Consider the following 24,348-nt stretch of genomic DNA (forward strand, 5'->3'; position numbering starts at 1 on the left):
AAGGAATACATTGGGCTTTAATTCAGGAGGATAATCTTCATGTTAAAATTAAAGGGCTGGACTTTTTCTATCCTGCCTAGACTGCTAACTAGTCACTTTTCCTAGATCTCCAATCTTTGCCTTCTGTAGGACTAGTAATGGGCTTGTGAGATTCATGGTGGTTCCCCCAAAGCAAGGAACCGCTTTCACTGGTTATTCATTCCCACTGATATTTAAGACAAGAAACAAACTTTGTCAGCCACACTAATAGATGGGCTACTTACAACCTCACTTAACAATCGCATGGCATAGAAGATACCTCTGAGTTATGAATCCTTTTTTGAGTTTAGCCTCAGATAACACACTTCCACCCTGTTCCCCAGTAAGGATCAGGCACGGCTAGAACCTGACTTCATGAGCATCAGTACACTTCTAGAGAAAGTATCCATAGGCATATATGAGTTTGATTAAAAATATCCATGACGTCAAGCAGATCTTATCATTTTCTTCATGCTAATTGCATTAGGGCATCACTTGAAATGTTTAAAGCTGGGCATCAAATAATAGAGAAAGTTACTCTATCACTCATAGAATGCTAAAGTCTGTCTTATTTTATCTTTACATTATTTATCCTTAGAACCTCAGCCCAGAAGGTTTTTAATAATTTGCAATACTAAACTCAGAAAAAATGGGAGCTTGGTGGTTTTAATCAATTATTCCCATTTTATCAAACCAGAAAATAAAATACATAAAATTGTTACTTATTGTTGAATTGCCATTCATATCATCTTGTGTTCTGTACTGGAGAAAGATATGTAGAATTGGAGTCTTCAGCTACGACTGTGGTGCCTGTCTCAATATTAGACATGAAATTATCTTATATTTGTATGATTCATTGATCAGCCTTCAACATAAATAGTTGAAGATGTCAACTTCAGAAGAACCTAATAGGTTTCCTGAACATATGATAATTGCACCGCTTTTCTTGAAATGCCAGGATTTCAATGCTTAAAATTAGTTATAAATCACATTCTATATTAATAATCTGAAACATTTCATTATTTAGTGCTGGCAAATACACTTCTTAATGCCATTTCCATTCAGCTTATCCCTTTCTCTGCCTGTCTAGTCTTTTTAAATGGTGTGGACTCACTTTTCTTTGACTGGGTGTGTGTGCTGGAGTAACACTCAACGTCTGAAGGAGAACAGTAGAATCATCCATGCAACGGGCTGCACTCATCCACCTCCATTGAACATGAGACACAAGGACTTCTTACAACAAAACACAACATTTTGCATGTTGCTAGTTCTTATCTTTCGGAATATATGACAGATTGTTTTGTGTAGCAACAGATTGTCATCGTTATTATTAGATCATGAGTATTTTTACCAGTGTGGTCATTCTGGTAATGTCCTATGTTGTTTGTGGTTAGGCACTGCCATGGGGTTGTTTTAGCAGGATATGCCCCACAGGGTGCTGAGTTCCCTTAGTTCTCACAGTATTACAAAAACTTTAAGTTTCAGCATCTCGTAGTTTTCATCTCTGGCCCATTGTCTGCTCACTTCTTATATTACTAATATTCTTGGTTGGAAGAAAAGTCAGAAAAGATGCTATCTGAACCTCAGCAAGGTGAGGTAGTCCAAATGAACACAAGAGAAGTAGGTGTGAAGCTATATTGTTACATTTATTTTACTAGCTTGTTTTGGATGAGATGTTGCAGGATGTACCTACCTCTATCATCTTTGAGATGCTTATCAAACTAAGGAGGCAAAGAAAAAACTTTCTTGCCCATATCAGGTATCATGAAACTTTATGTAATGTAGCTGTATCTGGTTCAAGTACAGAATTACTGAGTGAAGGACTAAGAGAGCATTAGTCCTTGGCTTTCACTCCCATGGTACCGGCCTGGGAACTTCTGAGAGGAGTCAAAAAAAAAAAGACCTGCAAAACTGTGAGGAGCTGGAGAGTTTGTGTTTCTTCCCCTCCAAAGCTTGGGCGGTGGGCTTGCTCTTTTCCAGTGCATCTCTGTTGGGTGATATTTCAGAAAGAGAAGCAAACCAACTTTTCCTTTTTTGCAAGAGTGAGGTTGGCTCCTTACTTACTAGTGCCCTGTGTCAACACAGCCAAGCGCAAAAAGGTATTGAAACTTTTCAGTCCCGTCCGTACAATGATTTCTTTAGAAATGTCAAGAATTCAAGCCCTAGCAGTGTTTCTGATTAATACCTGCTTCTAATCTTTGGAACATTTGTTTTGTGGCAGAAGATTAATCACAGGAAATCATCTATTCTAAAGATCTTTGGTTTGTTTTTTATTGCTGGAAGATACATATATTTAAAAGCCAATGAGCATCTCCTCCTAGGAATGTACATATTGCCTTCATCTGTCTCCCTTTATGAGCCTGCTGCATGTTGACAAGTCCTATAGAATTATTTCCAGCCTGTTTGAATGTTTTTTCCCCTTATTCAACTGTAGGCACAATGACAAATCAGAGTTGCAGTAGAAGATGTATTTTGCTGGGAAATGACCGTAGTGAATTCAATGCCTGCTGGTTACTTACTGTATTTCAAGGCAGAAGAGCTATATTTGATCTTGGGGGTGGAAGAGAAAACCACAGTGTGCAGGCTGGTGGCTGCTCTGTCGCTAATTTATTGGCAGTTTTGGGGAAAAAAATCTGCATTCTCTTTTTATTTTTTAGGCCAGATATTAGCATGAATTATGGCGCTAGCTTTTTCAACAAGACTCAAGTGAAAAATTTAACTCCTTGGAGAGTTGTATGTAGTTCTGAGCCATAACTAAGGCTTTTAACTGTCACACTCTTGCAAATCATAATAAAGAGTAATAGGTAAAAAGCCACTGCTCCTTTAAATCAGTGTCACCAGTGACTCAGAATATCTATTGATTTTTTTTTCTTTCTTCCTACCAACAGTTTCAATTAAGATTCAGCAGATCCACTCTGAGAAAACCCTGTATAAAACGCTTCATAATATTTTGGTTTAATACTGCTTTTTAAATTCTGTTTAAGAAATGAGCATTTAAAAGTAATTATATCTGTAACACATTAAAACATCGATCTAAAAGGCTAGTATAATGCCCAATTCATAGCTTTTGTTATAAATTTTTGAGTGTGTAATTACTAGAATGTATAAATATATATTTCATCAACTTTTTTCAAACCACAGCTATACAAATTTAAAAAGTCAATTATATTCACCCAGACATACTACTTTCTGAATATGGGAGAATTATGGCATGGTTTTGAAAAAAAACCAACCAAAACACACCATATTTTCCATGCAAATAGTGTCTGTACCAACAAATCATCCGGACAAAATGATTACAGGCTATTTGTCTTTACCCTTTGTAGTGCACTAAGCAAATTTCAGTGCTTAGTCCACACATCAACCATTCGCTAATTTGGGTTTTGTAGCTCATTTGTCAGGTCCTTTACCTGTATTTGTGCATTTTGGGGAGCTAACTCCAGATGTACAGCAGCTGTTGTTCTGCATAGGATTGTGTGACCATATTCCGCATGGAAGCCCGGTGAAAGGAAGGCAACCTGAGGCTCTGTCATTCTCCAGGAAATCTTGTAAGCTGCAGAAAAGGAAATGAGAAGGGCAGCCATTAGGGAGAAGAGCAAGATTCATGTGTAGAATAAATGTATATTAATAAAAAGGTTTGCCTCCTGAGTCACCATGCTTCCCATTTAGATTTTCATATTAGCATGTGGCAACTGCTGTAATTGCTTGCATTAAAAAGTAATACTAGGAATGGAATATATTTTTAGTTCTCACTACGGCAGTTTATCCACTAGAAACAGAAAAAAGTTAACGTTGTACTGGTAGCCAGTTTTCTAAAGACCATCTGAGATCTGTGCATTGTAATTTGGAAACCTTTACAAGAAATCTTGAAGTACAACGTGGATATATCTGAAATTTCTTACAGAGACACAGATATTTGTAGGTGATATATTTGTTATTTGGTACAGGTAGATCTTTCTGAAGTCTTCTGCCATTTCACAAACAAACTTAGATTGTCGATTTCCATTTTCACTTGGTAGGCTTCCCTCCCATTTCCTAAGCAGGCAAGAAGTTTTTGTTTGCTTTCAAGATTGTGTGCTGGGGAACTTCACATGTTAGATGTAACTTCACTGCCATCAACCTTTAAAGGCCTCTGAGAAGTGCATTAGCTCTGCTACATATTTGGTTTTCTACTTGTTTGGAAATTAGCAGGTTAAAATAAACTGAAATGCGTATCCTGCATGGCAAGTGAAAAAGGTTAAGAAATAAATTGTTGGTGTTCTTTTATGCAAAGGAGGATTAATTTATGGAAGCTGCATTGAAATGGGGGTTGAAAATCCTGTATTGTAATTTTAAAATGCCAGAACAGGAGGAGACCTTCAACACTGAGTGGTGTCCGAAGTTCATGACAGGCTCTAGGCTACAGAGCTGTCAGTTGTTTGCACGTTTAAATATCTAATTTATTAAGAAGCTGGAGGCAGTTTGACATCAGCATTCTAAAGCTTTTCCTTCTGAGGACAGTCTGAGGTGTTCAGTCCATATTTTCAGTGTTCTGACATTTCGTCATTGAAGGGCTAATGTTCTTTGGCTGTTTTCCTGAAGAAATTGAGGATATTGTAAATTTACATTGTATGTAAATGAAATTTACATTGAATGTAAAGCCCGGTGCAAGGAGGATTTAATCATGGAGAAATGCCACTGTTCTAAGCACAGTGCTCCCTGAAAACAGGATGATGTATTTTAGTGTTGTTGTGAACCTTGTCAGTCACTTACCTGTGCTGCAGCTGTAATGAGAAGGACTCAGGAACAACATCACAAATCAGATATGTAAATCTGGTCCATGTGAAGGTGGTGCAGTGGCCTTGGAGCTGAAAGGAGAGACAGGAATTCCCAGTTCATCTCCAGGAGCCTCTATCTCATGAATGGGAGCAATATCAGTTGAACAGGAAACCTCCTTTATGGAAAGAAAAAATGTGAGAGGGGACAAGTGAGATGAAAAATAAGTACAGTGGGAGGGGAGAGGGAGGACTGGAAAACTCCCCAGCTTAAAACAATAGGAAAAATGGCAAAGAACTGCAACAATTTTTTTTTTTTTTTAAATTAAAGCCAAACTATTTAAAAATAAGGTCATTGAGACCAAAAAGAAAAAAAAAAAAAAAGCAATGAAGAAAAAGACAGATTAGGAGAAAAGATACTGATTTAGCTTTAGCCTGTGCCACTGTGAAACATGAGTTTAGAAGACCTCTGGTAACCACATCAGTAAAATCTTTAAAATCATTTAATTAGATTGAAGGCCAAAAGATAAACTCTTGTGATAAAAACTTCTGCTTTTATTTTCCAGAACAGGGGTAAAAAGAGTTCATTGCTCATTTACCTTCCAATTGATTTTCCTTCAAGCTAAGAAAAAATATGCTACATTTGGACAGAGAAGGCATTGATATACCTTCTCCTGATTTAGAAATGTAGAATACAAGATAATGGTTGCTTAAGGGTAATTAAAACTGTATAACAAATGACAAGTCTACAAAGATTCAAGAGGAAGCAAGTTTATGTATGAGACAAAACTGCCAGCAATTACTGTCCAGCCATACTAGCTATGAAGGATGATTGGCTTAATTTCCAGTTGCTAAAACTAGAGAATTTATTTCTTAATGTTTACTTCAAATGTCTTTTATTTAGGTTGTTCAAGTGTCAGATCAGAAGCATGCTGAATTTAAATTTAGGGGTTTGGTTGCATGATATATTTTTACAAAAGGAAATCAGTGATCTTAAACACAATTTTTAAAATACTGTCTGTTTTATCACATTGGTGTTTTACATTAGTAAACATGTAGTTGTTATTTGCATTAATGTCACCATATTAATTTTTTTGAAAGAAGCAAACATCACTGTACATATATTGGTCTAAAAGTCTTAAATTGTGTTTAGTGAAAATTGACTCTTCCTGTAAGATACATCTTTGGAAACAAAATAACTTCACTGAAGATAACATTAATTGTATGTGCTATTTTCCCTGAAGGGATGTTGCCCTGCACCTTTCTAAAGCTTGATTTCTTGCATCTTCATTTCAAGTAGTCATTCTTGAGTGCTAAACCTGAAGTAAATGGAGCACTCCTCCTACACCATCATGCACATAAGCTTTAAATTACATGGGGATGAACTTGACAAAATGTGTTCAACCTCTGACCTCAGAGTCTTTCCCGAAGAGGGCTGAAGGTCACCTATTGTTGACTGTATGATTGAGACTTGATTGTACATTGATTTGAACCTGGGTGGATTTATCTGTCTTCCGTGTTTTTAAAAGTGCTTGTAAAACAGTTATTTGTGCTCTGTTACTGTGCTTTAATGCCAAAAGAAAGGTCACAGAAATTTATATTTTTACATTAAAATATCTAGAAGAAAGTCATGAAGTCTAATCTTTGCTGTGCTCTAGGAGTCAGCAGAGGTGGATCAAATAGCTTTTTCAGCCCTCAGCTGAGTAAACTGGGAGATTCTGGGTTAATTTGGGTTGGGTTAGACTTTTTCTAAGGGCAAGGGCTTTTCTTCCACCTGAGCGTCAGGCTTTTGGAATAAAACTTTTATTTAGACATGGCTTTTATTATCTTCCCTTCACAGTTGCTTAGTTTTCAGCATTTCAGTGTCTTCTGTAGCATATATTGACATAATAATTCAGTGTCCTTGAGCAAAAATAGAGTAGGAAAAACTTAATTCAGAAGAGTGCATCAGGTTTGCCTTATGATTTGTTTGCAGCTGACTTTGATAAGGACTGGTTCATACTTGCAGATTTTTAGAATTAATTTTGCGTGTGTGCTTGTCTGAACTTTTTATTCTCTTTTTGTTTTCTTTTGCAGATTACAGATAGAAGAATCTTCTAAACCTGTAAGACTATCACAGCAGCTGGACAAAGCCGTAACCACGAACTATAAACCGGTGGCTAATCATCAATATAATGTAAGTAGCTTTCAATATTTTCCCTTCATCTCTTCTTCAGGAGCAGTTTGGCTCAAGACTCCAGAATTGCTCTGCTGCTATCTTGCAGCTCTTTTGCTCGCAGTTGGCCACTGTCTTTGGAAATGCTCTATGTTATCTGGCTTTTCCCTGATTTTGTGTTCTGGGGATCTTCTTTCTGTCTCAAGAATAATATCACCCTTGGGGCTAAGGTCTGCCAGTTCTAACTCTGATGTTACTTGATGGAAGGCAAACTGCCTTTACCTAAGCATTTTCTAGTGGCTTTATTACATTCTTCCTTTAGTCTTTTTTGAAATGTAATTTTGAAGTTTGGGGATAAAAGGCAGTTCTGGCTTTGTGCGATGAGATGTGGAAGCACTCCTTTGAGCCAAATATCGTATGGAGGTGGGTTAAAGACTTGAAAAGAATGATTGGTTTGCAGTCCTTTGCAGGAACTGACAACAAGTAGAAAAGAATAACAGCTGATAATTTTTCACAGTTTCATACCTTCGTAGTATGTGTTATTTGCATCATTGGCTTTGTCAATATTACACCCACACTGCTGTTCCAGATCAGTTGATGTACATACAAACTATAATGTCCTTTTTCTTAAAGATCCTCTTTGAGTAATTTGTCTGTATGCATATATAATCGCTGTTACTGTTGAATGTGAGAAATGTTAAGTCATACTGAAAATGAGTCACTGTGTTAGTCATTTAAACTTTTACACTTTTTATTAAGATTTTATTTACATAAAACAAATGACAATATACTGGATGATATTTAAGCATTATTCTGAAAGGCAGTCTATTTCCACAGAACCAAAAATAATCATTTCTCTCTCATGGGACTGTTTTGTAGTAGTTACTGTTCAAAGTCTGATCTATACATAGATGATCATACCAATATAACTATTTCAGTTAAGGGAATGACATTTAACCAAAATAGTCACACTGGTATATCCTGCTATGCAAATGCAATTTTATATGAGTATATTGTTTTATGCTGCTACTGTTATTCTCCTTCTTTAATTCTGGTATAAACTACAGTGATGTATAGCTTCTCTTTATAGCGGGATTCTGTGCCATTTCCCTGACACGAGCATAATTAAAACAGTATGACTTCAACCTGGAGACAGTCTTTGAATCTTTATTCCAGTTGCAAACTGCTGTTTATCATTACAGAAATTTAAGTCTTGTGTGAGATTCAAGAGGTATAACCAGGACATAACCAGGCTTCTTAAAAGTTATGATGCTCTTGTGTCCTAATTATTTCGGTTTCATTTATGCATAGCAGTATATGCTAATGGAAATCCACTGGCACTGTGTTTACTTTTCATGACTACCTTAAAGGTGTTCTGATGCGAAAAGTCTAGCAGGACATACTTGTATTTGAGTCACTCTTGGCCTTGCCTTGACTCTAAAGGCTCAGGCACAACTACTTTCTACAACGTCTTTCTTTTCATTAAATATTTTATTAAGGTTCAGGTTAGATGTCTGAAAGGATGTACATCTGGGAGAACAAGTCCATTAACTTTTTTAACCTCTTGGTTAAATTTTTCTGCTGTTTTCAAGCAGCAGTTGCTTTCTTAAAACTTGCTGCATTGCTTGTAATCATGTGACAGTCCTGTTGGGGACAAGACTTTTCACAAGAAACAAGAAAAAATGTACAAACTGATGCATTCAGTCATATTCTGGGGAGTTTCTGAGCAAACAATTAGTATCTACTAACTAAGAAAGAAAGGGGTAACATTTCCTGAAGGAAGAGATGATAGAATATTAAATGGGACTTAAGTGTGGCTACTCCATATACCAATAAATGCCCATACAACAGAAAGGAGGAGGGAAATAAATTACATGTGAATGGGAAATAGCAGTAGCTTGTTTGAATACCAGGATGGGGAAAGTGGTGGGGCTTTTTTGAAAGAAATTATATTAAGCCTACCTTTTTATTACAAAAAATTGCAATTCCATTGGAGTATATGCTAGGATTGTAACTTAGCTTTTCTTCTCTGGGAAAGTGACCTTCATTTTCTGTATATCTGTAAATATTACAGGTTTACAAGGTTGCAATATTAATATTCTTGCAGCTGGAATTGTTCTGTAATACAGCAGAAGAGTTCTCTAGTGGTCCTGGTTACCCCTCCAGAGGCTTCTTTGTGGTCTCCCCTCTTCCCACTCTCCCGTACTATAGAGGTTGGTACCTGTGCTTCAGGGGATGGGAAGACCTTTGAGACTTCTTTCAAACACCTTCAGATGAAACTTTAGATTTAGTCTCACTTTTTTATCACCTTTGCGTTAGCTGTCTACCGAAGCAGTGTAATACATCAGCTTCAGTAATAATGATACCTTCAAGAAGGCAATTTTGGCAGTTTTTCAGAAAGCTTAGCAACATCCTGGGAAGGTAAACAAAGAGAAATTGATTTCTGTATGAAGTCTTGCAGGGATAAACTCGCAACTTCTGTGCTTGACAGCTTGTTCTAAAACGGTCCTTCCTTGAAATCAAATCATATTTTAATGGTTTTTAAATTTAAAAACCACACAGTTTTAAAGAAATCTAATTAGTTTACAGTGCATATGCATTCTGTAATGTGACTCAAAAAATGCTTTAAGCCTACTGCATAAAACACCCTGTTTGCAAAGAAAACGGGAAGGAAAAAAAATGAAAGGCTGCATTGTAGCTTGCTATGAGCAGCGTATTCACAAGATAAAGAGAAGAAAACAGCAACAGATACCATGCCTTTTTTTTTTTTTTTTTTTAAATAGCACTTCACAATGTGCTCTGTGTTTTTAGACAACAGTGGGAGCTGTTGCTGAAGTTAGAGGGTGATGCTAGAGTGTTGCTAATTAAGATGTGGGCAACTGGGACACCAGCTGCAAATAACTTTTCAACAAAGGGAGGAATTGATATTCAGTTTTCTGCACAAGTTGATTTTATACATTAATGGATTAAGAGTATTAGAATATTCACATTTCATTTGTATAGGGAATACAAACACTCCTCTCTGATTACTTTAGCTCATCCAGAGAATGTAAAATAGAAGCTCCTACTGGGGAGAGCGTACCAAGGCACTAAAATAATAGAGAAAGAAGAATACTGGGCATTAGATTTACTAGCAAAAAAAAAAAAAAAAAGTTGTGGTTTGGTTAGAAAGGCTACTTCATGTTATTTTGCAGGAGACTATTATTTGTATAATTAGGATTTTATACCCAGTTGTGAAATAGTCCTGTCAGAGATCTAACATCAGTGAAGATAATGTTGAGAATTTCCTTATTGTTACTTTATTCCTTTGTGTAGGAAGCATCAATTTTAAAGCAAGTAGGTTTTTTTTCTCCACATGGAGAGAGATGTAGCTCGTAGCTAGTTGCTAGCTAAGAACTTTTTTGCTATATGTCATTTGAAGAGGTACAAGCAGTACCATGGATTTTTTGTTGTTGTTCTCAGATTGTCTTGAGTCCCAGTAGCTTTTCCCATTATGCCCAGGCTACTTATGCATTATTCCCGTAGCTCTGCTACATACAGAAGGAATAACCTCAATGCCTTGCTCTTGTTCTTGCTCCTTAAAAACAAAATAAAAACCAGAAAAGGAGGAGATTGGTTTCTTCCATCACTTCAGCTTGACCTTCCACCTGAGGAGGTTGCAGTTTGCTTCTGGTTCTGTTTTTCTTCTTGTTCATTTTGATTTTGTTGTTTGGGGAAGTAGAAAATTGCAGAAGGGTTGGTGAGAACAGGCATAATAGCTGCTGCTGTGGCAGTGATGCAGCCTGTAACTGGCTGTCTTTATCTTTCACACTGCATCTTTCAACTGGTGTATTTTTGAGTCAGAGAAAAGATGCTAACCTCAAAAACAAATACATAGGTCTTTACACTGAAAAGTGACCTCTGATGTATGCAGGAACCCAGAACTCAGTCAAGCATTGCAAATGCCTTCATCTCTCCTACCATCTTCTGGACTTGACCTCTAAAGTGTCAGATGCTTTTCTGGCAACAAATTAAGGCTGGATAATTCATCTTCTCCTCTTATAAAATGTTTTCATGTGCATATATTCAAAACATTTTTAATGTCCCCAGCCCTGGTGTCCCATAAGCCATTGTCTCAAATGGCATAGGGCTCTACTGAAAATCCAGTAGAGTGTTGTTTACTGGTATCAGCTGTGATCTGATCAGCAATTGCACAGAGAAACTGGGAAAATCTGTGGATCACTAAGTCAAAAAAGGCTGAAAGCTCAGGCTCAAGAAAGCCCACTGCAGTTGATTGCAGTGGCTAATTAGAAAACTCTGCTTCCAGAAGAATACAGTGTTGATGTCTTGATTTTTGAAGAGGACTCCATAAAGTTGTAGTCGTGTTTTCCTTCCCATGTGGTACAATGTATCCTACAGGACAGTAATTCCTGTGTTTGACCATGAACTACCAAAGGGAAAGTTTTCAAACAGGTCCAAAAATCATTTGTTTTACCCAACTAGATTATTCTATTTAATAATGTTTGGGTTGCTGTTGTTTATGCATTTTCTTCTGAAAACACAGTGTAACCTGGCACTGTCTGCAACTTTGTGCATGCCAGGTATTTTCTCTACATTGGTTTCATTCCATGTAAAATGATGATACTGACATATTCATGATGATCTTACTCATTCGTTTATTTGAAACACTGTCAGACTCATTACATATGCAACAGTGGATTTTCCCTTTAACTCTCTCCAGCTTACAAAGCAAAGAAACAGTTTTTAAATACAAATGATATTAGAAGATAGAAACCAAAATTGTTCTTGTAGATGGAAATGAGACTTCCAAAATATACAGTGCAATGGGATCATAAGTGCTTTTCAATACTAGCATGGAGTATCAACTTCAGACTGAGATGTGATATATTCATGTATTTTTTTAAGACCAAAGGGACAGCTTCATACTAAATTAAATTTTAAATGCATGTCTTAAACCCTTCATACTTCGTTGTCCTTAGGATGCGCCTGTGTCCTTGCAGCAAGTCCCTACACCATTGCGTTGAGTTAGAACGTGACTATGATAGTAGATGATTGCTCTGAAAATATGGTTTCTCTGGCAGGAAAAATATAAAGTGCTCATCATATACCTTAGTAAGTTCTGACTTAAGCCAGGTGTAAATTAAAAGCATTTTTAATGTTGCAAACTGACTGGCACCAGATCATTTGAAGATCAGATGCAAAGACCTTTTTGGCAATCAAACATCTGATGTAGTGTATTGCTTATCTCGCAGGTAGCACTCTCACACATCTCATACTTCATCCTACATTTCATGCAGCAAGAGGCCAGTCCTCTCCTACTCCCCAACTCTTTGTATCATTTCTTTAGGTGTTTCATACAGAAACCCTTGCTCACGTACCATGACATGGGTAGTGCTGCAGGCCATAGTAGACTTTCAGATGAATGGGATTTATCCGGCTTCTCCAGTAGCTGTATGACTATGTGAACATACCCAGAGAACTGGCCAACTGCTTTGTTGGTGGAATTGCAACCAACAGAGGCAGGTAACCCCTGAGTGCACCCTGGCTGTGCTGCTTGGTAAAGAATTCAGCTTATGTCATATTACGGTGTCGTAATTTTCTGTTGTATTAATGGATCCTGACTGTATTTTGGGACTGTAGTTTTAAAGTGTGTCAACTGAGTAGACTTGTTCATATATGTTTCAATGCCATTGCAGTTCTGCTTCATGTGGTTACAACTAGATGCAGCCTACTTGCATTATACTCCATAGAGAGACTATACCAGTAGAGAAACAGAAATTGAATCTACAGCAGGGCTTCCAAAGCTTACAGTTAAAACCTTTTCAAGGTCAACAGAGGCTCCTAATGAATTGCCTGTTGGACTTCCAGAAGAAGCAAATATTTTGACTTACTATTGTTTATAGGAAGGCCAATGTCCTAGATTTATGTTCCTACTCTAGTTTCTGTGGTGTAGCAGTTCTGCTGTAGATCATGGCAACCAAGATACTGGGAAACTGTTTTACTTGGTGCTACATTTTGTTATTGTTACAAAACTATTACTGTTTTGAAGATTATTTATTTTAAAATGCAGAGGCTAAAGACTTAAATAATTACACCAAAATGTATTAGTGGATAAAAATCAATTGTGTGGATTTGTGTGGAGAGGTTGTATCTTTTATAACACTAACATACAGTTGGAAAAGCAGACAAGGATTTGATTGCCCAAGCCCATCTTGGGTTTTAAGCAGAAGCAACAGACTTCAAGCTACAGGTTGGGAACAATTGCTCTGCGTTCAATTTAATGATGTACATCTGTTTCAGGATTTGAAAGAGGAAGTTAGCTGGCTGGAGACCTGTGAGCAATGGCAAAGGTGGTAATAGTCTTTAGCCACTTTGGGACAGATACCAAGAGACAGGCTATTTTCACTCAGAGCGTAGAAGGGAGTCAGCTGGCAAGAAAACAGGAAAAAATAAATTGTGCCATAAAACTAATCTCTCTTCTTAAAAATAAGATTTTTAGTATCCAGTAGAACTGTGAATTTTCATTTCTAGGCTTCTTCTCTGAAGGTCTTTTGAGGATCAGGTTTGAGACATCAGAGGCAGAACAACTCCCATACAAAATTATGCTACCGGCAGCCAGGCTTATTGGTCACGTGCATAATTTATGCTGTATGTTTTGCTGCTTTGAATTCACCCACACAGTTTTCCTGAAAGCACTTGATGATTACATGAATTGTATTGCCTTCTGGGTCACCTTTGTTGGTTCCAAGGAGCTTGATGGTTTTCTGTTATTGAGAGTGGTATTGGGGGTGGATGGAGTGATGTGCTAGCAGATGTTACGGTTGGTGCTCTGCGGTAATTGGGGTTTGTTTGGGGTGTGCTGGTCTGTGCAAATCTTGCTTGTGATGATGAATCTGAGGAAATGCAGGAAGGATTTATGGAGGTGATAAAAGTTTCTGAAAAAATATATGGTCATCTTGTGTCCTCTTACAATAGTTAAGTACTTTTTAATATGCCTTCTGAAAGAGGATGATGTGTGGCAACAAGGGGCCTCTACTTGCTTGGAAGGGGTTTTTTTGGACTACCATAACTTTGTGTGTGCTACCCAGGTTTCTTCTGAAGAGATACCATCCACGTCGTCAAAGCGTGTCTTCACTTGGTGAAGTTTGGTTTTATATTGACAGAGTGGTTGCCTTGAGTGCTGTTTCTGAAGCAGATGAGACAGTGTCCAAGGGCCGTTGGAGCATCCTTTGGGCAGGTTGTTGTTGTGATTGTGGATGTAGCCATGCTGATCTTGTGGATTTTCCCGAGTATGGCAATTTGTAGGTTGTTTGATATTTGTCATTATACTTCAGAAGCTGGTATCAACAGAGGTGGAGTGAAAATACTGTCTCAGTTTGGATTCCTGTACTAATATTAATTCTGTCTCCAAGTCTGGGCACATCATGCAGGCTCTGTTTCTGAGGTTTTTTACTAGATAAAGCAGAGATACATATCAGAAAAGCTTATTGTGCTGAGGACAAAATGCTTAGTTTATGTTCATTAAAGAACATTTGAGTGCTCAAAAGAAAATTTTCCAGATGAAAAGCACTGAGTCACTGAACAGTGTTTTATTAAATAGAAGAGGTTTTTTATGTCTTAATGTTCAGCACTGAGAATTATACAGCGTTATATATGTATGTCTTTAAAACGTGTTTTGTATCTGATAGATTGAATATGAGAAGAAGAAGAAAGAAGATGGAAAACGGGCTCGAGCTGATAAACAACAAGTGTTGGACATGCTTTTTTCAGCCTTTGAGAAACATCAGTATTACAACATTAAAGACCTGGTGGACATAACCAAACAGCCAGTGGTACGTACTAGTAGTCTTGCAATATAACCAGTTTCAGTAGTGTGTGTATTTTCCATATCCAGAAGAGTATCATATATACTATATGTCTTTGAACCAGCTCTCTAAATGTTTTACAACAAACAGAAATCATCAAGTTTTTTTAGGGCTGTGTATGATACCAAGCATTGCAGTGAGTATGGTTTTCTTGACAGAGGTGGTTTAAGTAACCTACATGGTCTCTTATTTAGGTTTGCTTTAATACTAGAAACCAAATTCTGTAACGCTCAGATGTCTCCCATGCTACTTCCATCCTCACTGAAGTAACAGCCTAGTTCTGTTGCTGTTGGCAATAGAGAGCTTATGTAAGTGAGTGGTAAGCCCTTCCTTCAGCTTCTGAACTTTTATCTTGGCATAGCAACAGGGGTTACTCTTTTTCCGTGGGTCTAGAAAATTGTGTTTCATGGAATTAGTATTAAATACACGCATTGTCCATGTTAGGAGCTCAGGCATCACGTCAACATCCCCAAAATCACTTGATTTCCTTTACAAATACAGTAATTTCTAGACTAAGAGTTTAGGGGTTTGATATTTGGGATTTATTTTTTTTTAAACACTGTTTTGATACACAAACAACAAAAGCATGAGGACATGTGCTTACATGATGCTTTTGTTATCCTGCAGTGTCTGCCAGCCCCTTCATCTATGGACCCTAACTTTCCAGTTGTTTCCCTGCTTCCCCTCTTCAAGCTTTCCTTGAGCACACTACGCGGGAGCAGGGGGAGACAATGACACATGAAGTATCTCTGGTGCTTTTGATGTTTTTCACTGCTGACTTCAATATCTATCCTCAACCCAGCTGCAGTTTTCAGAAAACTTAAAGGGACTTAATTATGAGTCTAAATAGAGCAACAATTTCAAAAGTTGTTAGAGCAAAGGCAGAAGAAGGAACAGGGACAGCTGGATTATGGAAAAAATTGTTCCTTTGTAAAAGAGGAGAAAAAATGGAGATGCTTACTGGTTTTGCTCACTTCACATTTAGAACTAAGTGGATCTGTATCAGAGGATTTGTACAAGGTCCACAATGTGGTTAAGAAGCTGCATGAAGATGTTACCTAATACAAATACATGTAGGTTCATGGTTTTCTAGTACCTTGGAAGAAACTAGTTGGATAATGTATTCGTGTCTTCTATTCCATTCATTTATCTAATGAGTCAACTCCTTATCTGTGTGGCCGAGGAGGTGTGTGGATAATGGGAGCTGAGGAGGAGGAAGGAATAGAAGCAAGATATGGAGGGAGTTGCAAGAAAATTGTAAGATTTTTTTTTTTTGCTAAGAGATAGATGTGGCAGTCAGTATCTTGATTGCTTTGAATATAAGTAGGTGCAGATTTATCCCATCTGGCATGACTTCAGCTGGAAATAGTCACCCACAAGTCCTACTTAAGCCATGGGAGAACAAAAGTTCTCTTCCTCCTGTGATGTGATTTACCTCTTGAATGTACCTGTCTGCATCAGCTCAAAGGGGCCTGGAAAAGCTGTGCTTCTGACAAAAGTTTCTTCATTTAGCACCAAAATCTGGGCAAGATTAATCCAATTTTTGTCTTAGTCACTGCCCTAAGGATTAAATGTATAGAGTAGTTATTAGATTAGATGTAGAGAGCAAAACACCTCACATGAATAATTCTATTACATTTATGATGAATTTCTATGCCTGTCTATATATCTCTGCTGTCATCATATGTTCCTGAATATATTCCGCCTGTAGCATAGTCGGTCTGTGCTGTGTACTTTCATCGCAGCAAATCTAGCCCTTATTTTTTCAACTATTGTAGTAATACAGGTATACTAAAAGGAAATGGTAGACTAATTTGACCCAACATCACATGTTATTTGGGCTATATCTTTGCATCTCTGTTTCTTGTTTGAGGCTCTCTACTGATAGATAAAAGTCCCATAGGGCTCCTGAGATTAATCAAACCATTAAACCCTCTTCCCCTGAGTGGGCTGTGTGTTCTCAGTTTTGAGCTGTGTGCGAGAGTTAGGGGTTTTGTGTTCATTCCCAGACAGGGTTTTGCCATAGATGTTGGCACCCTTACAGCTTCCTCAAACCTGGACATCCTGAGAAAAAAATTACCAAAATTCTATTTCTGATGCCTTTCTTCATTCACTGGGTAGCCAGTATGGTGATAAATTAAAAACTTTCAGTATGTCATCTACCCCCTCATCTAAAGCTATCCTAATTTCCCATCTGGGTTCCCATTGAAAACTTCTGTAGGGAGTTGCTAACAGCATCCATTTCCATTTAAAAATACTATCCCTTGGTTCCTGCTGCTCAGCCGGTGTATCTGTTCCTAATGCCCACTGTGACTTTATTGTTCGCAGAGCAGCTATACCTGCTAAAAAAAAGTAAAATGCCAACAGGTGAATAGGCATGCTTTCCCTGTGCTGTACAGAGGTTGGCTGCTAATTAATCTCTGCGGCGTGTTCACTGCTTTATTTTCTGTCATAGTGTCTCAGATTGACTGGGTATGTAATTTCTTCTCTGAGTTTCTAAATGTTGAGGTTATTTTCAGACGTGAGGAAAAAAATGCTGCTGCTGCTGTCTCCTCAGCTCCTGTTAAAATGAAGTTCTAGGTGCTTACATCACTGGCTAATAATATTTAAAACACATTTATCTAAGGGAATTAACATCTTGGTGAAGTAACAAATAAATAAGGCTATTTTTCTTACATAAGGGTAAACGTAAATAGTAAATTAAACCCTTGCTACAGAATATGTTTCACGTTACATGGGAAATTGCTGCCATCTTTATTTTATGATCATGAAATCACAAAGCAAGGATATTCTGAATGCAAACCAGTTATATTAGGGAAACCTGGGTTTATTTCCTTTCCTTTTTAATGAAAAATAACCATATTCAGTAGTAGGCAAATCTGTTGCCACCCACCCAGATGTAAATATTGAGTGTTCCCTGGAAATACTGCAGTCATTCTAGATTTGGATTTCATGGCTGAGAACATAATATGCTTTTTATGTAAGTAATCAAATATTTGTGAAGAATGGAATCAGTATGGAACCAGTGGTCTAATATGAACTGTATTTTTTCAAAATGGGGTACGTTGTTTGCAGTTTTTTCTTTCAGCTTTAAGCAATGGTTATGCTAAGTACAGGGATGGGGAGGGGGGTGTCTCCCCTCAAAGTTTCAGAAGGGTTTTCAGAGCTTGGAAGTTAACTCCTCAGAAATGTTTATTCCACAATTTTATAATAACATTTCACTTCTTATGGAAAAAATCATGAGGGAAGGTGTAACAGAGCAGAGGATGCCTTAAATGTAGAAACAGATTACCTACATATTAGCTTCTGTGTTAGAATTATATGTATATAAACATATTGAATCCCTTTCTGAGAAGAAATTGTGGGCCTCTGATTAGCACTCACCAGGCTCTAAAATTCAGTATTTGGCATCACTTGAGGAAATGGGGGATTCTCTTAATCATATACTACCAGACTGAGCAGTATGCTTCAAGATGTATAGGCCAGCCTGGCACAACCAGGAGGGTCCTGGTTTCTGGAAGGAGAGTGATCTTACAGGAAGAATCAGAACGTCCCCTGAATGCATCTCATCCATTCACTTGCTCTCAAATATGACAGTACAGCAGGAGTAGCCCTGATTTGTGTCTAAAGGCTGCAACAGTTCAGCATTGTCTGTGCACGCAGAGTGATTTTTTTGGGTTAACACTCTCAGCTGCCCTCCCTAAAACCACTGCTTCTTGTTTCCCCCCCCCCCCCCCCCCCCGCAGCAGAGATGGCAAATAGGAATATGTTGCAAATCTTCAGTTGCCGCAGTTCACAGTCTCCACTGAAGTGCTCTTAATTGTGGCACAGATGTTACCTCGCTATTCAGTTTGGGTGGGTTTTGTTCCATTTTGTTATGGTGTTGAATCAAAACTCTTGGAAGCTTTGCCCAGAGAGAAGCAGAACTGCCTGGGGAATTGAGTCTGAAAACTAGTTGAAATTAAAACTAACCTTCTTTTAACTGGGTGAGTGGTTTGGAGGTGTGAGCAAGTAGTGAGAGGTGAGAACTGCCTCGTGCAAAAGATCCAAAGAGAGTGCCACCAAACAGCAGCGAGCCGCTGGCAGCTGCAGCGGCTTCATCCAGCCTGAGCCCTGTGGCATCGCCACGCCTTGCGACCTGGCTTCCCAGACACAGACAAGGGCTCTCAGCCCAGAAACTGCATATGGATGTACTTCATGGGACTAAGTGCAGTTCTGTGTTTTTTTCCAATACTCATTAATCTGTTCGTATGGTCTAGAGCAGAATTTAACCTTGAATCTGAGTGTTTCTTCCACCCACTCTGCCATCTTTTGAAGTGTCTGTCGGTGACACTACTGAAAGCCTACCTCCTGTGCACATACAAGGACTGCAAACAAAGCAGTGGATATGCAGGTATACACATCTACACACACCTATGTGGAAATCACTTTTTCACCTGCTTTCATCATCTTTTAAAAAATTCATTGCACAACAGCAGTGTCGTCTCACAAAAACGTTTGCGCACTAATTGCTGTTGTAGTGAGTACATTTGTCTTAGGTACCTGACTCTCGAATAATGACAGCATCTCGGGAACAAATGAGCTGTGGAAAGGTGTGCTAAGAGATGTGCACTGATCTCCTGCTGCCACCTGCTGGGGTTTGCATCGTGCACCCTCGAAGGCTGAAGAGCCATCCCCGCAGTGCGAAATGAACTCCCTGCTCCCCGCTCCCGGCTCCTGCGTGCAGCCGCTCTGCTCGAAGAAACACCCGAAGAAACTAGTTTGTTTAAACAGTCTGTTATGGGCATCTTTCCTAGTTCTTGGTCAAACACCCCTCATTGCTTTGAGATAGGTTTTTAAGAGTAATTTTGCTACATGAGTCCAAATGAAGTATTGTCATTAGCGTGGGATCTGGATTATTTTTTCTTTGTAAATTTTTGATGTGTACCGGGAGGTACACATGGTCAGTTTCTCTAAAAGAGACATTTTTTACTGACTGAAAACATACTTTTTATTTATTTCCCAACTTTTCCATTTAGCAAAAAATGGGAAGAGTGTAAGGAAGAGACTGGGCAATTGGCCTTTCTTTTTTTCCTATGTCATCAACAAATACTTGCTTTTTTTAATGAGTTGGAGTATGTTGATATTTGTGCTTGGTGGAATTGTAGATAAAGAGAATACAAGGGTTCCAGTAACTCCAGTTCAATTTATGCACTCAAAGAGGATTAAATGGCTCAGACTAAAGCAATTATGAATTTTATGTGGGGGTTCTTAAACTGTGGTCTGTGGTTGCCATGGCAACCCACTCAAGTCAGTCCTGATTAATATTTAAACAAACAAGCAGGCAAACAGCTCTTTAAAAAATGAAACAAAATACTGGTGTTTATTACAAAGAGTAGAGGAGCGTGGTATTAGTGAGCTGTCTTGTGTCAAAGGTTACACTACTGGTATCACAGCTTTGCTTGGATTTTTTTAATTTCTCTTCCTAGCCTTAATATTTGAATGTATTAGAAAATTCTCTGGCACCTGCTCAGCTCTCCTCTAAAAATGAGGCCATAATAAAATGCTTAAAGCTTTGCAAAATGACATGAAAACCAACGGCTCAGGCCTTTGATGGGATCTGAATAAGGCAGGGAGTCTCAAAATAATCCCAGCCCAAGCAAGACGAAAAGCCAAGAGCTTTTAGCTCAGGTGCAGAAATTCCAGCAGGAGGAAGATGTCTAAGAGAACCTCAGCATCACCTTCCCAGAGGAGGCACTGGGAGCTCATTTCGGCAGCCCTTGGAGCATCCATCTAGCTGGTACCTGCCTCTCTGCAGCCGGGCAGGGCTGTGCAGGGACTGCCCGGGAGCCGTCACCCCTGGGGCTCGGGTGCTCCTTGCTGCATCCCTGGGTGGGCGTTACACCCAGGCTGCTCTAATCCCTGTTGGTGCCTGGGGATTGAAGTCTGTCACGGAGTCATTATCCCATGAGTTAGTGCCAATCAGCCAACCTTGCTGTCCACGGGTTGTTTTTATCAACCAAGTTGATGTGATTGAGCAGATCGTGAGACGATGCGTAGGAACCATAGTAATTGCCTGCCTGTATAATTTGAATTTTTGTTTCCCTTTCAGATATACTTGAAAGAAATTTTAAGAGAAATAGGCATCTACAATGTAAAGGGGACCCACAAAAACACTTGGGAGCTGAAGCCAGAATACAGACACTACCAAGGAGAAGACAAGAGTGATTAACAAAAGCTTTTACAAAGCAAGAGAGAATTAGAGTGATTGCACTGAGGGAACTGTGGTGGGTTTACAGACAGGACTGAGCGCAGCGCAATTTTGCAAGGCTCAAGTTAAATTCAAGCAGCTGATACTTTGTAATTTTATGTAGCTTCATTTTTTTTTTCCAAGGAATATTTCTTGTATGTTTCTATAAGTGTTCTGTCTTTCCACAGGAAAAAAATATTTATAGAATAAACCTGTATTAGATTTATCTTTATTAGAAATCTTTTGAGTTCTGATCTTTTTCTTGGTAGCTTTGTGGCTTTTCCAAGCCTTAATGACTTTGAAGGAGTGTGTACTAGAGGAACCTGTAACTTTGTGGTTTTGCATTCCAGTAGAACCAGGTTAATACCCTCGCTTCTGCTGGGATCTGTCAGGGCTTCATCCAGAAGGCTGCAAAGGTACCCAACCCTCTGTGCAGTATTTAGGTGGAAATTCCTTTTGGGGTCAGGCTTTAGGAAAAACAGCCACAACCGTGGTGCTCATCACAGTCCTTAGACTCCATGGGAACAAATCAACACAGTTAAAAAAACCCATAAAGCAAAGGCTGTTTGATACACAGGTCAGTGGGAAGATGAAAATCCCCTCCAGGTGATTACTGAGAAAAAAAATTAAATGTCTATCTATTATGTACATCAAGGAATAGATTTATCTTTTGATTTTTTTATGATGTTACCTATGTTTTATGTTTAAGCATATCAATAAAAGCGTTATTTTAATTTGTACCATGCAATGTTCTACATTACTGACTGAATACATGTGATTTAGATAGCATAGGTATGAAGGTTTTTTTCAAACCATGTTTTTGTTGCTGGCCACTGGGTTTCTGTGTGTTTTGGGGAAGGTTGTTGTGCCAGACCCAGTACAATTGCTTAATATATCTGTGTCTCTGTTCCCCCATTTTTGAAATGCACATTGCAAGGGTTGTCTCTTCAGCATCATTTTTGGGAGGGAGATAGGACGGGACTATTTAATTGTATTCTCAAAGCTTTTATTTCAAAAAAGGGCAAGGAAAACAGTGGAAAAAACTTCATTGGTATACTTGTAAGTGAAGCAGAAAGTGAGGTTTTATAGCACAACTTTCACATTCCCTCTGGCCCTTCAGATGTGTGCATCGCTTCAGCGCACACTAATAAAATAACAGATCTGCATGAAAAGCAAACTTTCCATTATTGGTCCACCTGGAAGCAATTAAAGGTCTGGGGTGGGGGGGGGGTGTCAAATGCCTTGGGAGGTTTGTAAAACAACTCTAGCTCCTTATGCATAAGTCACACATTTTAATTTTGCTCGATTCATTTTTTTCTAGAATTGTTTGTGTAGGTATCTCTGCAGATATGCTTCCTGCTGGTGCTCAGCTTTCCATGGCATGAAGTGTCCAGTTCCTAGGAGGCGGACTACTGAGATTTTTTGAAAAGCAGATCATGTTCCAGGGATGTGTGTGTGTGCTTTCATAAATATTGCCACTGACTCCCGTCTTCTCAGGCTCTACAAGCAGGACTCAGCTTGCTAATGGCTGCAGGCGATATCTGAGGATGCTGAGAGGAACCCAGGAAGTCAGCCTTCGTGTCTTGCTATGGTACATCACATGTTCCCCAGCAACAGCCAGAGCCTGCACACACTGCTGTCCTCTTCATGCTGTTCGAGTCCTCCGGAGACTTGCGTTCACAACCATGTAGGATGAGGACTCGCTTTTCATGAGCTGGGCTCCTCTGTTGGACTCGTGTCATGTTTGAGCAGCTAAGGTACCTAGAAGGTCTAGGTCAGCTTCTCCCTTGTGTCCTTCACATGGTCTTCAAAAACCATGCAGGGGAATGCCATGCGATTCTGATTTTGTAGTGTTGCAATTCAGTGCCACAAGTAAAAATGACTGTGCCGTTTCAGAGGCAAAAGGTTACCTTTAGTGGAATCTCTAGCAGGATTAGTTTAGCAGAAAAGTATTTTGGATCTGCTTGTATTTTTGGTTTTATGTAAGTTTACTGCTTCACAATTTGCCTTGAGAGAGACATAATCAGCGCAAAATGCCAGGAGATCTAAGTAAAGTAGGTATTTTATTGATCTGCAGGGTGCCTTTGGACAGGGTAAATAGGCTCTACTTAGGAGTAATGGAAAGTGTATGGAGCACTCCCATTTTTTTGTGGGTTTCATGTTTTTTACAAAAGACTGATTTTTATGGGTGTCATTAAAAACGTGGAGAGTGCTAGAAGTAAACGAGCAGTGGAGTTTTCAACCAACGAGCAACGGAAGGGTTGAGGAAAGCCAAATTGTCCTGGTTTGCTTGCAGCCTTCACTGGAGTAGCACCAGTTTTCAGGGTGAAATGGGGACTGACACAGTGAGGAAACTCCATTTCAAAAATGGAACTAGGAAATAGAACTGGGAGATGCTATGTCAGGGTAAATAAAGAAAATACATGCAGTGGACGGTCCAGAAGCCAGGCGGCTCATGAAGCACTTTTTTACCTGCTTCCTGTGTGATTTTGAAGGCTTTCTAGCTTGTTAGGCTGCAACTGGAATTTTAGCCCTAAGAGCAGCCACAGAATCCACATGGCCTGAGAGACTGGCACAGTGAGCCTGCAGGGGTGCTGACCAGGAGGATGAAAGATGCTGTCCTGTGCCAGCACCAGGCCCTGTGCCGTGCATTCAAGGACTCTGCTGGCTCCTGCCTGGTGGGAGCACACGGTAAAGATGGAGGTGGAGTTGTTAGGTGCCATTGGCAGATCATCATCCAGCCTGCAGCCAAGCCACAGGGTCTTGCAGCACATCCCACCCTGGAGATAGAAGCAGCAGGGTAGACACGCTGCTATGGGCCCCACATTCTCCCTTTTGCAGTAACTCAAGGCACTGTGGGACCGGTTTAACTTCATGTGAGGCTGCAATAATGATTTAGCATTTGGGGCAACCTCATTTGGATCCAGCACGCAATAACCAGCAAGAACTCTCCAGTTCTGCTCCACTTGTTCTGCGGGAGGACAGTATGCAAGTGCTGTTAGCAGGATTGCCGTCTGCCAAAAGGGAGGAGGAGGAGGCGGCTTGCAGGCATTCAAGTCTGATTCCCCAGCCCCCACATTTGGATTAATTTAAACTCTGAACTTGCGGCAGTGATGAACACCGATTCCCTGCTGGTCTTCCCATGTGCTGCTGTCTCTGCTCACTGATGAACTCTACTTGTGCAGATGTTCTTGAATAATTGTGGTCAAAACATTGGTCCACAAGTGGGTCCCATAGGCATGAGCAGAAGTATCAATGTGCTAAATGCCATTAAATGAGTGTGTCTCCCCTCTAACATTACTTCTCCCAAATGACCAGTTCTTTGAG

General features: G+C 39.2%; 1 protein-coding gene across 3 annotated transcripts in view; it reads left to right on the plus strand.

Moving 5' to 3' along the window:
* Positions 1–21,761, plus strand: part of GTF2F2 (general transcription factor IIF subunit 2) — a 92,840-nt gene extending 71,079 nt beyond the window's left edge. For 2 of the 3 annotated variants that reach the window (XM_074815652.1, XM_074815650.1), the window contains exons 7-9: positions 6,849–6,948; positions 14,616–14,759; positions 20,884–21,761. In XM_074815652.1, the coding sequence (XP_074671753.1) occupies positions 6,849–6,948; positions 14,616–14,759; positions 20,884–21,003 (364 nt within the window). In that variant the 3' untranslated portion in view covers positions 21,004–21,761. Of the gene's footprint in view, positions 1–6,848; positions 6,949–14,615; positions 14,760–15,419; positions 20,854–20,883 lie in introns of those variants that run through there. The other variant, XM_074815651.1, reaches the window with a different exon arrangement.
* Positions 21,762–24,348: the final 2,587 nt, after the last annotated feature.

This window comes from Strix aluco, chromosome 2 (assembly GCF_031877795.1).
Source record: "Strix aluco isolate bStrAlu1 chromosome 2, bStrAlu1.hap1, whole genome shotgun sequence".
Lineage (NCBI taxonomy): Eukaryota > Metazoa > Chordata > Aves > Strigiformes > Strigidae > Strix > Strix aluco.